A 13422-nucleotide genomic window follows, 5' to 3' on the forward strand; every position below is an offset into this window, starting at 1 on the left:
TTCTTTAGTCATAGACACTTTGGAAAATGAAAGGTGGAATCTGATTGGTTGCTACTGGCAACTGAGCTAGTTTCACCCCAACTGAGCCAGTTTCACCCCAGTTTCACCTTGTGTGTCTGTATTATAACCATGGCAGCATGCTCCTGCATAGTGTGAATGGTGTTGTAGGGGAGATGGCCAATGTTTTTCTGTCTTCTAAGTGGATTTACAGTAAAACGAAGCAAATGTCTTTCTTCCTAACTGCATTCTGCTCATCAGGCTGTGGGCTTTAAAGTCATTAGTGTAAAATAATAAAGTTTATACATATCTGACCATGCTTCCTGGTATCTTCCTGGCTTCTGCCCTGGCCCGCAGCTGCCACGAGAACTGCAGAGCCAGCCTCAGAAGTGACAAGCCACTTAGCCAATCCTCAAGGTGCAAAAAGTTGAAAAACACTGATCTAATCGTAAAAAACAAGTATGTAAAATCGAAACTTTAAAACTCCAGTGACATCTACTGTTTTTTTTTTTTTTTCAAACATCTTTATTACCGTAGACAGTTTACAATATTTGAAATATGTTTTAGTCTAAAAAATACAAGGAAAAATAAAACATACTACTAATATTCATGGGGCATGAACACAATAAACCTCTCATCTGTTAAAAATTGCAGTCAGTTCCAAAAGAAAATTACACATGGCCCTACTTCCTTCCCAGTATTGCATCGTATATCTTTCCAGTTGCTTTGACTTCAATGTCCCTATAGCCAGAGTCTGTAAGGAGTCTGGTGTATTCAGATGCCGTCCGTTCCTTGCCTTCTGTTTGGACCAACATATTCAGAGAGAACAGCTGGGAAGTCACAGGGCCACTTCTGTCTTCACTTAAAAGCACTTCAATGAGCAGCACTCCACCTCCTTAGGATTACCAAGAGAAATACATTTTGTCAGTTATAATATTTGATTTCTGGTTCTTTTTTCTCTGGTTCTGATAGTAGGCATTGGGGGTGGTCCTCAGGGCCAAGGCAGTCATGCATGGAGCCCCAAAAAAATGTCTGAAATCTCATCCCTGGAGACATATAAATCAGTTTTGGAGCCCACAGCATCAGAGAGGGGCCTTCTAATGTTCCCTGAGCACTGATATCATTAGGGGACGGCCCTTCTCTGACGCTGCAGTCTCCTAAAATAAGAATCACACCTCCAAGGGCGTGATTTAACCTGATTTATTTTGCGCCATCCATGACCACTCAGGACCACCTAATGCATACATAAATGTAATTTTCACTCTGGAGTTTTGCAAACTTTATTTTCTGAGCAGTAGGAGTAGCAGGAACGCTGAAAAACATAACTATATATATATATATATATAGTGAACTCCCACATCTATCAATGTGAGTTTACGTTCTTATTTTAAACCCCCACCACCACCACCTAAACACACACACAGCATAAGGTTGATCAGGGTAAATGGCTTGCCCCACTCTCTCTGCTTACCAGGCGCTCCATTTGCCTAATACCTAATTCCCTATTTACGGTCCCTGCTGCCACCCAGTGTGAATAGCTGATTTACACTGGGGTTTGTGTGTGCAATGTATAAGCGTCCCCGTACACACAGCAGTGGAACCTGCACTACAGCGAGAACCAAAGCAGGCACCATAACAAAGAAACAGAGCGCTCAGTGAACTTGGCGAGCAGAGCAGCCATTTACCCATACCAGGTTGTCACTGGATTGTCTCTTTAAACATTAGGTACCCTTTAAACAATAGGTAATTTTCTACAAACATATTTTCTTTAAAGGGAAATTTTGCAAAAGAAAATGCTGATATCTCCCTGTAGCCCCCTACTTCCTCTCTCCAGCACCACTTTTCCTGTCTACATACGTCCCACCATTTCCTAGTGGTTTAATCCAAAATAAATATGTAAATGACCTCCTTAGGTGCACTAGAGGAGTTCACTACCTATGCATATTCAGGTATGCATAAGCAGGCTGGTCTTAAACAGCAGCTGCACGAAGACGGGTCACAGTTTCTGCACATGCATAAAAAAGACTGGCCTTCATATGCATACCTGAATATGCCGTTATAGGTAGGTATAGGTAGGAGTGACCGTAGGAGGTGGCGGATGGGCTGAATCTTGCACTGGGGGGGCTGAGGAACACCCCCAGTGCACCTAAGGAGGTCATTTACTTGGATTAAACTACTCAAAAACAGCAGGACATGTGAAGATAAAAACAGTGGAGATGAGGAAAAGAGGAGATGGGGGCTGCAGGAACCTGCTGACAGTTAGAAAAGTACACATATTCTTTGAGATTTAGATATTTTTTGTGTAACTGTGTCACAAATGTGTGTATCTACAGATTTTAAACTCACCAGTTCTACAAGACTGGTAAATCTTCCTTAGTAGTTCAATGCATTTTTCTTCTGTCCAGTCATGAATAATCCTGGCCATAATATACAGGTCGGCCTCAGGAATAGGATCATTGAAGAAGTCCCCTTTAATACAGAGGCAAAGACAAAATACAAAATAGCCATAAATTAGCAATAAATGTCAAACTGAAACTGGCTATAAGGAATGCATTTATTACATGTACACAAATTACGGATGAATAAATCATAGACTATTCCACTTAACAAGGGAAAGCCTGTTTCAGAGGTCTAAGCCCCACCCCCTCTAAGTCGACCTATTCCAATGGCCGTCGAGGGAGCAGGCCTACACGCTGATGATGCCATGGGGGGTGGGGGGGTGTTGGGGCTACAGCGTGATGTGGGCAGGGCTAACTGGCGCTGTGACTGTGAAGCGTCACCTAGATGGCTCAATCCATCAACGATGAAAAGCATTTTTCACTGGACCAAGCACCAAGAAATCTATTATAAAGTTAGGTATGAAAACTGCAGAATTTCGGCTTTACAGCTGTGTAGAGAAGTACTCATACAGAAAGGGGGTGACAGTGTCACTTTAAATCTTCGTGCTTCTGTACTGACACATTGCGAATGACCCCTAAATCTATGCTGCTCTTCTTTGCTGACACCATTTCCTTTCTAAAGTAAGAAAATTTGTATATACTGCACCTTCTAGGAAATGTATCCGTTGGTCCTTATCTGTTATAAAATGTTTCTTTGCTGTTTGCACAACCTTTGGCAGGTCCATAATGGTGACTGTAGACTCCTTATATGAAGATACAAACTGTTTCGCAAGACCTCCTGAACATCCTATAAGAGAAAAAGATTTGTTTTTCTCTGAAAACTAATGGCAAATATATATATATTTGTGTGTATATATATATATATATATATATATATATATATATATATATATATATATACATAAAAGTAAAGGGTTGAGGACAGCATCGTCTTCCAAACACGTGCTAAATCTTTATTGTGCCAGTTCGCATAGTACAGTGCAATGTTTCAGCTCATTATCCTGAGCCTTTTTCAAGCTTGTGCAAGCTTGTGCATCCAGTGGTGTGGTTGCCGCGGACCCAGCCCAATCTTGTTATATATATATATATATATATATATATATATATATATATATATATATATATATATATATTTTTTTTTTTTTTTTTTTTTTTCCCTAAAAATATTACATGAAAAAATATGAAATTTCTATCTTTTTTGTCTATAAGACCTCAATTGCTGCGCAGCCTCATTTAGAAGAGTAAGAAGATTTATGTCTATTGATTAATATCAAAGCTATCCTTTTCCAAAAGAAGTCGGCAGCAACTGGGGTATGTATCGCAAAGGTTTACAGTCTCTACAGGAAGAAATGAGTAGTGTCTACTGTATGTAGCACACCTTACTTTTGAATAATGGTTAATGGAATAATAAGTTCTGAAATCAAAATGTGAAATTTATTAAAATATTTTTAAAGAAATGTCAATACTAACACAAAGAAATTACCTCCAAGATCACACACTGTGTGGAACATAGAGAGGTCAAAAGCTTGGATGACATCTTTTCCAGAAATATTCCATATTGAGTCCATATGATGCATAAAAGTCAACATCTCATCTTCTGATCTGATGACATACAAATACAATCATAAATTAGACTAAAAATAGGAAGTATTTGTTAGGTGTCACACACAGTGTACCTCCCAGCGTTTTTATTGTATTCAGCCGCCTAGTAAGCAGAGTAACGGAGTAGACATTATTTTTAAAAAGGCCTCTTAATGACAACTATCCTATATGTATGACAAATTTTCAAAGAAAAAGGAAGAAGAAACCACTTAGCGTTACTGTACATCTCTATGCAGCACTGCCGGCACAATGGGAGATTGGTAGCCAACCTCTCATTTTACAGGGTGATCCACTGTTACTACATGTAGCAAAGGGCCACCGCTTCATGCTGGCACGGCCAGATCCGCGGCCATGAATTAACCCATTAGATCCGCTACGGTAATTAGCGGCTGTCGCATATCAGCAGGTTCACTGGCCCGAATCTGCTGATAGTGCCGCTTTATTATCGGCACCTGGTGTCCGGTCTCCTTTCCGATGCTGATCTTGCTGGGATCTGTATGTGGACCTTGTGGCGTGATGACTAAGAGGGTTCCTCCTGCAGCCTTTATCAGTCAATCGTCAGAGATGTCTATGATACCCTTGCTGCATATATAGAAAATAATAAATCAATACTTTACTTTTCCACACTCCTGGCTTCCTTCTATCTTTTTCTTGCTTTCTCTGCAGCCACCACTGGAACTTCTGAGACGTCTCTAGAGTGACAAGCCACTCAGCCAATCACTGGCTGAAATGGGACAGAGCCGTGGTTAGTGATTGGCTAAGCTGAATCACTGAAGAGATATTTTCAGAAATGCCAGCAGTGGCTGCAGGAAGCCAGGAGGAGCCAGGAGATCACCGGGGAGCGGTGTTGCAGTCAATGTTCTAAGACTCCTAGATAGAGTGAAACACTTGACTTGACTTGAAGGGGGACCTCTGTGCCGAAGAGGTGTAAGAGTTATTTTGCATATCCTGGCTTCCTTAAAGGAAAAATGGAGTTATGAAAGGAGTTATGAATTTTAGAATGCGATGTGCGAAAATGAAATTGCAAAAATGAAAAATCGCTGTGTCCCCTAAGGGTTAAAGGTAGGGATGGTCCGAACCGAGTTCAGTTCGGGTTCGTACGAACCCTAACCCTCGGTAATGATTCCCGCTGTCTGCCCGCTCAGTGGAGAGGGCGGATTCAGCGGGAGGACCGACTGGAAAACTGGGATACAGCCATAGCCATAGGCTGTATCCCAGTTTTCCAGGCGGTCCTCCCGCTGTGTCCACCTACTCCACGGAGCGGGCAGACAGCGGGAATCTGATGCCGAGCGTTCGGGTTGATACGAACCCGAACCTCGGCAGGTTTGGCCCATCCCTAGTTAAAAGGTAAGAACTAGAGTAAAGAATAAAAGCTGCATAGAGGAGGTATAAAGAGACTGGAAGTGTAGCTGACACAGTGGTGTATAAGATTAGACAGAAGAAGGGAAAACAAATTATAAATGCTGCTTAAGGGTAGCTTCACACGTACCGGATCCGCAGCGGATTTCACAATACGAGTTTGCAGCAAAATCCTGCGGATCCTGGTAGTGTGAAGTGAATGGGTCACATACCCGCAGCGGCATTTTCATTCCACTGCCAGTATGTGACCCGGAGCATACATTACCTGCTTGGCGCCGTGGCTGTGAGTGAGCCTCACACAGCCGCGGCACCGAGCAGGTAAAGTATGCTCCAGGTCGGGGCTGCGGGCAGCGGGGGGTTAAAGGGGCCGGCTTACATATCCGCAGTGGAATGAATATTCCACTGCAAATATGTAACCTCCATAGACCTTCACACTATATGGATCCGCAGTGGATTTCTCTGAAAACCCGCAGTGTGAAATCCACTGTGGATCCAGTAAGTGTGAAGGCACCCTAAGTCGCAAAAGAGGAAGACCCCTGCTGCCATGATAACCAAATGATGTGCTGAGGTTGTGTCGCAGCAAATATGAGAGTGATGGGAGGCTGGTTATCTAAACGCTAAAATACTGTGGTTAGTATTGGAGGTGAGCTCAACTTGAGCATGCTCAAGTCCAAATGTTCAGCATTTGAATACTGGTGGCTGTACAAGTTGGATGCAGCCCTAAGGAATCCAGGAAAACATGGATACAGCCTATGGCCTATGGCAGTATCCATGTTTTTCAGGACTTCCTAGGGCTACATCCAACTTCTTCAGCCACCGGTAGCTAAATGCCAAACATTCAATGACTCAAGAGGCAAATAAAGTGTTTTTTATTTAGCTGCAAAACCTTATTCTGAACAGTGAGTGTTGCATGCTATGTATACAACTTACCTGTAAACTGCCTCAAATACTTCCTTTGAAGATATTCCAAAAGCCCTTTCATACTGACTTTTTCCTTCTCTGAAATTAAACAAGAAACATTATTAGATTTATATTTGCCAAACATTTCATTACCCCCATTTATATGTTCAATCATCTATCATCTCTATTCATGTACAAACACCATGACTATTCTCACTTATCACTTGTTTCATTGTGTTTTTTCTAAAAATTTTCTCCAGTATAAAAGAAAATGTTACATTTGTATTGAAACTGGTTAAAACCTAAACTGTTTACTTATTCTTACTTTTTCAAATGCCCATTGATCAAATTCAACAGATCAGATTTGTTATTAGATTGTAGACTCCTTACAATATTAAATTGTTTCTAAATTGTCTCTAGGGTCTATGATTTAAAGGGGTTGTCCGTCCAAGACTACTTTTTGCGGAATAACACTTAAAAGATAGGGAGGGTACCACCTGGGCAACCCCTTTAAACGATAATGTTATAAGAAGGCTTTATATTTTATATTTGGGGGCCCATATTTATTGGGGGAGGGGCCTAAGATCTTTTTTTAGGATGTCCAGTAGCAGGTCTATACATATTTAAGGATTCTGTATTTCATTTTGGGGTGTGATAATAATGATTCAGATTCTGTAATTAGAGCATATCTGTCAGGCTGGGACCCAGGAATACAGGATAAGTGTAGCCCTATCGCTGGCACCTGCCCCCCTTTCCATTTGGAGTAATCGGCTCCTTAGCAGGCCGGCCCCAACCAGAGGACTGATCACTGCACTATATGGGGGAGATTTATCAAACATGGTGTAAAGTGAAACTGGCCCAGTTGCCCCTAGCAACCAATCAGATTCCACTTTTCATTCCTCAGACTCTTTAGAAAATGAAAGGTGGAATCTGATTGGTTGCTAGGGGCAACTGAGCCAGTTTCACTTTACACCATGTTTGATAAATACCACCGTATAAGTGGAACAATTAGACAATGACAAGTCAAAACAAACACAATGTCTCAGGGTCAAAAAGCCAGGTCATGATCGGTCCTCGCTGTACAAAATCAGAAGTCAGGGGGATAGTCGGAAAATAAAACCAAAATCAGGAAAACCAGGGAATAACAATCAGGATGCAATGCTAGCTTACTCACACTCAAAGAGGCTGTATCGCAGGCAAGGAGGACACTGAGGGCAGTATATTTATGAAGACTGCAGTCCCAACCCCAGAGCATGACTGGGGCTGAGGTCCCAGATCCCAACAACACACAGAGCTGACTGGTGGTGCCGACCGCCAGTCAGTCAATACAATGGAGAGCAGCTTAGCCGATCTGCCGGGGGTAGGCTGGTTACCAGGGACACCATCGGGAGCAACAGGAGGCCAGCCACACGCTCCAGCAGTGCCAGGAGCCGAGTGTGACGGCTGGCTCCTGACAATATCCTTTTTTTAACCCACTTCTGTCATTGGTTGAAAAAATACTGACTAAAGTACTATCTGTGAACATAGCCTAAATCTGCATCTGATCTACATAAACCAGCAAGAAGGAATATTGTGCGACTATATAATCTCTTCTACATACATCACCACACATTACCTTACAGCTTGTGGCAAGAAGTGCCAGCACATATATATGGTATTAGAGTAGTACATCATCATGTGGGAGAGTGTCCTAGGGCTGGAATTTACCAAGTATACAGTGGAAACATCAGTATTGGAATAATAACCTAAAAATAAAATAAAATGTCAAGGGACAGCTATCCCCAAATGTATCTAAACATTGCACAACCACGTAAATCAGTTTTGTCAATTATTACCAGATATTATTTGAAATAAAGATGTACTTCATGCACTGATAATCCCTAGAAGAGTCGGCCAGGACAGATCGGCACTCTGGGGGAGGGGCAGTGTTCCAAATAGTATAACTGGACAGAGGACTATATATATATATATATATAAAAAGTGCAAGGGAATGGCACCAGGGATGAAGATAAGAGACATACCTTCATCCTCAGAGTCCCGTAGGCAACAGGGAGCTATTAGCAGGTTAGATTCATCTAACCTGCTGATAGTTACCCTTTAAAATATAAAACTATAAAATACAGTAAAATATGGTCACATTAATTGAATATTTTACATGTTATGTCAAGGTTAAACTACTTGCACCCTATATTGTAAACTATTAGGATTTTTAAAAAAAATTTTTGGAATTGTTACCTTCATTGTTTTTCAAGTCAACTTTTAAAAGCTCCAGTCCAACACAGGCATCAAGTAGCCGCTCCGTTCCATCTACACTGGTACTCAAGCGGGAAGCTATTGCAGCTGCTGACATTGGTTCCTGTACTTCATGTAGTAGATCGAAAACTCCCAGCTCACATGCTGTAAACATGGCCTGAAAGGGAAGAAGTGAAAAACTACCATAGACTCTTTACTACCTGTCATGAAGACAACCCCCTGTCCATCTGTCATGATAGGGTAAAGAGCCATCCCAGAGGACTTCTGCTTGTAACTCCCATTTATAAGTCAAAACAGAGAGTGGCTCCCATTTTAGTAGACCTGAGCTGTCCTTGTATCATCTGAACGTCCACTGTGTAATGCTACAAAGGAAATTCACGGCCACAACTTCCCAACAAAATCAGCTGTTTGCTGGTGCAAGGGAGTCCAGGAGTTGTTGAAGTAGATAGTAGAACCATAGATATGAATAGGCGGCTGTATATTATCCATGTTATATTCCATGTCTGAATTCGCACACCCAGTCCTGGTTTTAGGAGAAACCATTGACCTAAATAGGGCCCAGCCTAAAAGTGTCCTTAAAGGGGTGTTTTCATTTCAACTTTCAACTGGTTAAAATTGTAGGGCTCATCAAGATAAATATTTTTGCAAATATATTCCCTTATCAAACTTTCCACCTTCTCCTGATATGATGCTCTTTCACTCCAATTGTTGACAGCTCGTTGTCTAGGTTACAGACCACAGCTCTGCTGTAAACACTGGCTTGCGTATATATAGCCATAATGCAGATGTATAGGTATATAGTGTGTGTGTGTGTGTGTGTGTGTGTGTATATATGTATATAGTGGTGCCTTGGATTACATGCAAAATTCATTCCGGGACTGTGCTTGTAATCCAAATCACTCTTAAATCAAAGTAAATATTCCCATAGGAAAACATTGATATGCAGACAATTGGTTCCACACCCCAAAACCAATGATTTTTTAAAACGGCTGAATGTATCACATTGCAAGTTACGGTACAGTATAGCAATCAGCATGTGGAGTATAATGTATAGTAAGGGCATAAACCTGAAAAACAGCAGCAGTTTGTAGATACAGGATGGAGCTGCAGATCCCCTATAATACAGTAGCGTAGTACAACAGGCTAGAATAGAGAAGCAGGGCTGCTGTCAGAGGTCTGTGTGGTCATATGACCCAAATGGGGAAGGGGCGTGTGTTCAACCTGGACCAATCAGGAAGGGAGAATCACAGAGCTGTGCAGGAGGACATTGACTTCTCTATACAGCAGTGTGAGTCTAAGTGTAGGCGTGCCAGCGCTGTGATCAGGCCTCTCTGGGTGTGATTCACAGCGCTGTGTCAGCCATATGTTGCAGGAGGCAATCTTGTAACTTGTCAGCGTTCTGTTTCATCATTACATGGGACAGGCATAGTACAGCAGCGCAAGTCCGATATGATGACCATATATACAGAGTTGTAGGGGTCAGAATAGACTAATTTTAAGGAAGTCTGGCAGATTATAAAATTCTACAGCAGGCATAGGCAGGGGGAATTGATTACATATACTAACTTACCTCTACCCAGGCCCCCGGTGAGTGACAGGGCCAGCTGTGGGACCCCGCCGGGCTTGAGGATCTCTGACACATCATGACCAGGCTGATAGGCTGGCCGCTCAGCCAGTCAGTGACTGGGGCAGGACGCCACTCCAGTCACTGATTGGCTGAGCGGCCAGTCCATCAGCCATGACAGGCCTTTTCCCTCGAGTCAAGACATCATCGCAACTTGGGAAAAATGTCTTCCGGCAGGGGTCCCGCGGCCAGTCCTGCCGCTCACGTGGGCACAGGGAGAGGTGAGCTCCTACCTGTAATCAATTCCCCCCCCTGCCAGCTGACAGATTTTATAATCCGCCGGACATATCCTTTAAGCAAGTACTTTTTTTTAGAAAAAATAAAACAAGTTAAATTTTTTTTTCTGCGTCCATATTATGGTGAAATAAAAAACTGTCACTGCAAATAATTATTGCCCCCCCCCCTTTTTAAAAAAAAGAAGCAAAAAAAAGATGTAAAGATGGCTTTAAGAGACAAAGAGGAGAAAATGAGAATACTAAAATGGACACTGGCTACATCATTCAGGGTTAAGCGACCCAATGGTATGCCCTGCAGCCGGATAACATCTTTGTAAGTTATGTTTCAGAAACCATGCAAACCATGAAACTTATGCAAATCATTGACAAGCTAGACTGGTGTTTTATACTTTTCTAAATTACAATAAAACAAAAACTACTCCTCCATTTTGTCTTGATAGTGCTTATAACACAACGCAATAAAAAAAAACTTCAAGGGGTTAAAATTTTCACGGAGAAATTGATTGACGTCAAATGAAGTTGAAGAAAAATGCAAATAAATTCTTACCTTTGAGACTAAAAATCCATACGTATAGTCAAGAAGTTTTTGTGGATATTCAAGTTCCTCTGAGGTGCTCATGTTGGAGTGATACGATATTGAACAGGCAGCCTTTATAAGCTGCTTTCCAGCTAGAGAAGTGTTATTCCTGAGGATTTAGCGAGGCTCAGACAATTGCTTTCTCATCTGACCTACTTATCAGACACTTAGCTTCATAAGAACCTTTAGCATATGGAATATATAAATTACTTGATTACTTTTAGCTGAATGAATGCACTAGAACCGCACACCAGAATAGAACCGCACACCAACTTTATAAGTATCTAGACCGTTTTTGCAGGTATTGTTATTTCAGAACGATTGCCTTCAAATCAGTATCTTTTTGCTGATACGCATTTTTTACGGACATTGCTGAGGTAATGTCCGTACAAAAAAATGTGGATCCCCAATCCTTCTATTGGTGTTCCCGCGCCACAATTACGGTCCGCACTATGACATGTCCTTTTTTTCGGATCTGCAAAAATTGCAGATGTGTAAATAGGCACATAGAAAATAATGGGATGTATGGGAATTTGTCTGCGACTGCAAATCCGCAATTATGGACATATTTTGTGTGAATGAGGCTTTAATATAGGATTTGAAAACCTGTGACTAAAAAAGTTGGATGCAGCCTTAGGCTATGTTCCCACACAATATTTTTGGTCAGTATTTTTCAACCAAAACCGGGGGTGGATTAAACACACAGAAAGGCTATGGTCACACACTGTTGAAATTTAGTGGCTGGTTGTCATTTAATGGCAAATAATTACCTTTTTGAAATAAGGGCCGATATATGCCATTAAATGACAGCCATCCACTAAATTTCAACAGCATGTGACCATAGCCTTTCTGTGTTTTCAATTCACTCCTGGTTTGGTTTGAAAAATACTGAGCAAAACTACTGTGTGAGACCATAGCCTTAAAGTGACTCTGTACCCACAATCTGTCCCCCCCAAACCACTTGTACCATCAGATAGCTGCTTTTAATCCAAGATCTGTCCTGGGGTCCGTTCAGCAGGTGATGCAGTTATTGTCCTAAAAAACAGCTTTTAAACTTGCAGCCCTGTGCCAAACTGCCGTGGCCTAGAGTATCTGTGCCCTAACTTTGCACCACACCCTCCATCCCTCCTCCCCACCCTCTTCATCATTAGAAATGCCACTGGCAGGATTGTTCCTATTTCTCTGCAGTGAACACTGCACAGGTGCCTTAAAGGGGTTATCCAGCGCTACAAAAACATGGCCACTTTTCCCCCTACTGTTGTCTCCAGTTCAGGTGCAGTTTGCAATTAAGCTCCATTTACTTCAATGGAACTGAGTTTCAAAACCCCACCCAAACTGGAGACAACAGCAGGGGGAAAGTGGCCATGTTTTTGTAGCGCTGGATAACCCCTTTAACGATCCAGCCCATGTGCCGTGCTCACAACGGCGGGGAGGAGGGACAGAGAGGTTGTGCCAGCCTAACGCACATACACAATCTAGGCCACGCCAGTTTGGCACAGTGCTGCAAGTTTAAAAGTTGTTTTTAGGACAATAACTGCATCACCTGCCGAAAGGATCGCTGGACAGATCTTGGATTAAAAGCAGCTATCTGCAGGTACAAGTGGTTTGGGGGGGGTCAGATTGTGGGTACAGAGTCGCTTTAAGGAATCGTGGAAAACATGGAACTGATAGAAAGTAAATATGGTGCAAAAAATTACATCTCACACAGCCCAATAGACCAACAAATAAAAGCGTTATCTGCAGTTGTAAGGAAATTTTTTTTAAAAGGTTTACATTTTTTAAAAGCTGTCAAATAAAATAAAAATGATGCAAGTAGCATATCATTGTAATCGTACCGATTTGAGGAACATAGATAACATGTCAGTTTTACCATAGGACAAACGGTTTAAACAAAAATAGCATTTTATTTTCAATTTAACTGTGAAAATAATTTTTTCCAGCATATTTTATGTTAAAATGAAGTGTGTCGTGGTAAAGTACAATTAGTGGCGCAAAAAATAAGGGCTCATGTGGGTCTCTAGGTGATAAAATATAAGTGCTGTGGTCTTTTAGGCAGAAGTTGGAAAAAACAAAAGCACAAAAATGAAAATTAGTCTGGTCCTTAAAGGGATAGTCCTGTTCTTCCTATTGTCTATATATAATAAGGGGATTCAGCCTGGCATAGCTCACATGCTCCGGATTTCCCTCTACAAGTGCCTGCCTCCTATAGATAGCACTACCTGTAGGGCACCTCCTGGCAGGCATGTACATGTGGAGGCACACTTTCACTGACACTGTGGAGGCAATTGCTGGTTGACGCTGTTTATAGGACAAACTGCTACATATTGTCAATAATGACCGGCTTGTCATAGGGGGGAAATGACTGTGAAAAGTTTTATATAAAAGAACCCAGCCTAGCTTTGCCCTCACACAATATGGCGACCCAGGCACTTCCGGAACCCGACGGCGACTTCCCACAGTACGCTATCTCTATGG

The 13422-nt window shown here is 41.9% G+C and overlaps 1 protein-coding gene across 3 annotated transcripts; it reads right to left on the bottom strand.

Annotated features, from left to right (window-relative positions):
* Positions 1 to 534: 534 nt before the first annotated feature.
* On the bottom strand, positions 535 to 13418 carry LOC138767658 (acetylserotonin O-methyltransferase-like). 3 transcript variants are annotated; one of them, XM_069945307.1, is made up of 9 exons: positions 13167 to 13345; positions 10918 to 11130; positions 8493 to 8667; positions 7873 to 8002; positions 6288 to 6356; positions 3880 to 3998; positions 3043 to 3183; positions 2344 to 2466; positions 535 to 892 (listed from the first exon to the last, which is right to left on the bottom strand). In XM_069945307.1, exons 2-9 carry the CDS (start codon positions 10987 to 10989, stop codon positions 681 to 683), a joined length of 1041 nt encoding a protein of 346 aa, XP_069801408.1. In that variant the 5' UTR covers positions 10990 to 11130; positions 13167 to 13345; the 3' UTR covers positions 535 to 680. The 3 variants fall into 3 exon arrangements, with proteins under 3 accessions (XP_069801408.1, XP_069801411.1, XP_069801410.1); XM_069945310.1 differs by lacking the exons at positions 10918 to 11130; positions 13167 to 13345 and adding an exon at positions 13357 to 13418; XM_069945309.1 differs by lacking the exon at positions 10918 to 11130.
* Between the last annotated feature and the right edge of the window lie 4 nt (positions 13419 to 13422).

Source organism: Dendropsophus ebraccatus, chromosome 11, assembly GCF_027789765.1.
Source record: "Dendropsophus ebraccatus isolate aDenEbr1 chromosome 11, aDenEbr1.pat, whole genome shotgun sequence".
In the NCBI taxonomy this organism is placed as follows: domain Eukaryota; kingdom Metazoa; phylum Chordata; class Amphibia; order Anura; family Hylidae; genus Dendropsophus; species Dendropsophus ebraccatus.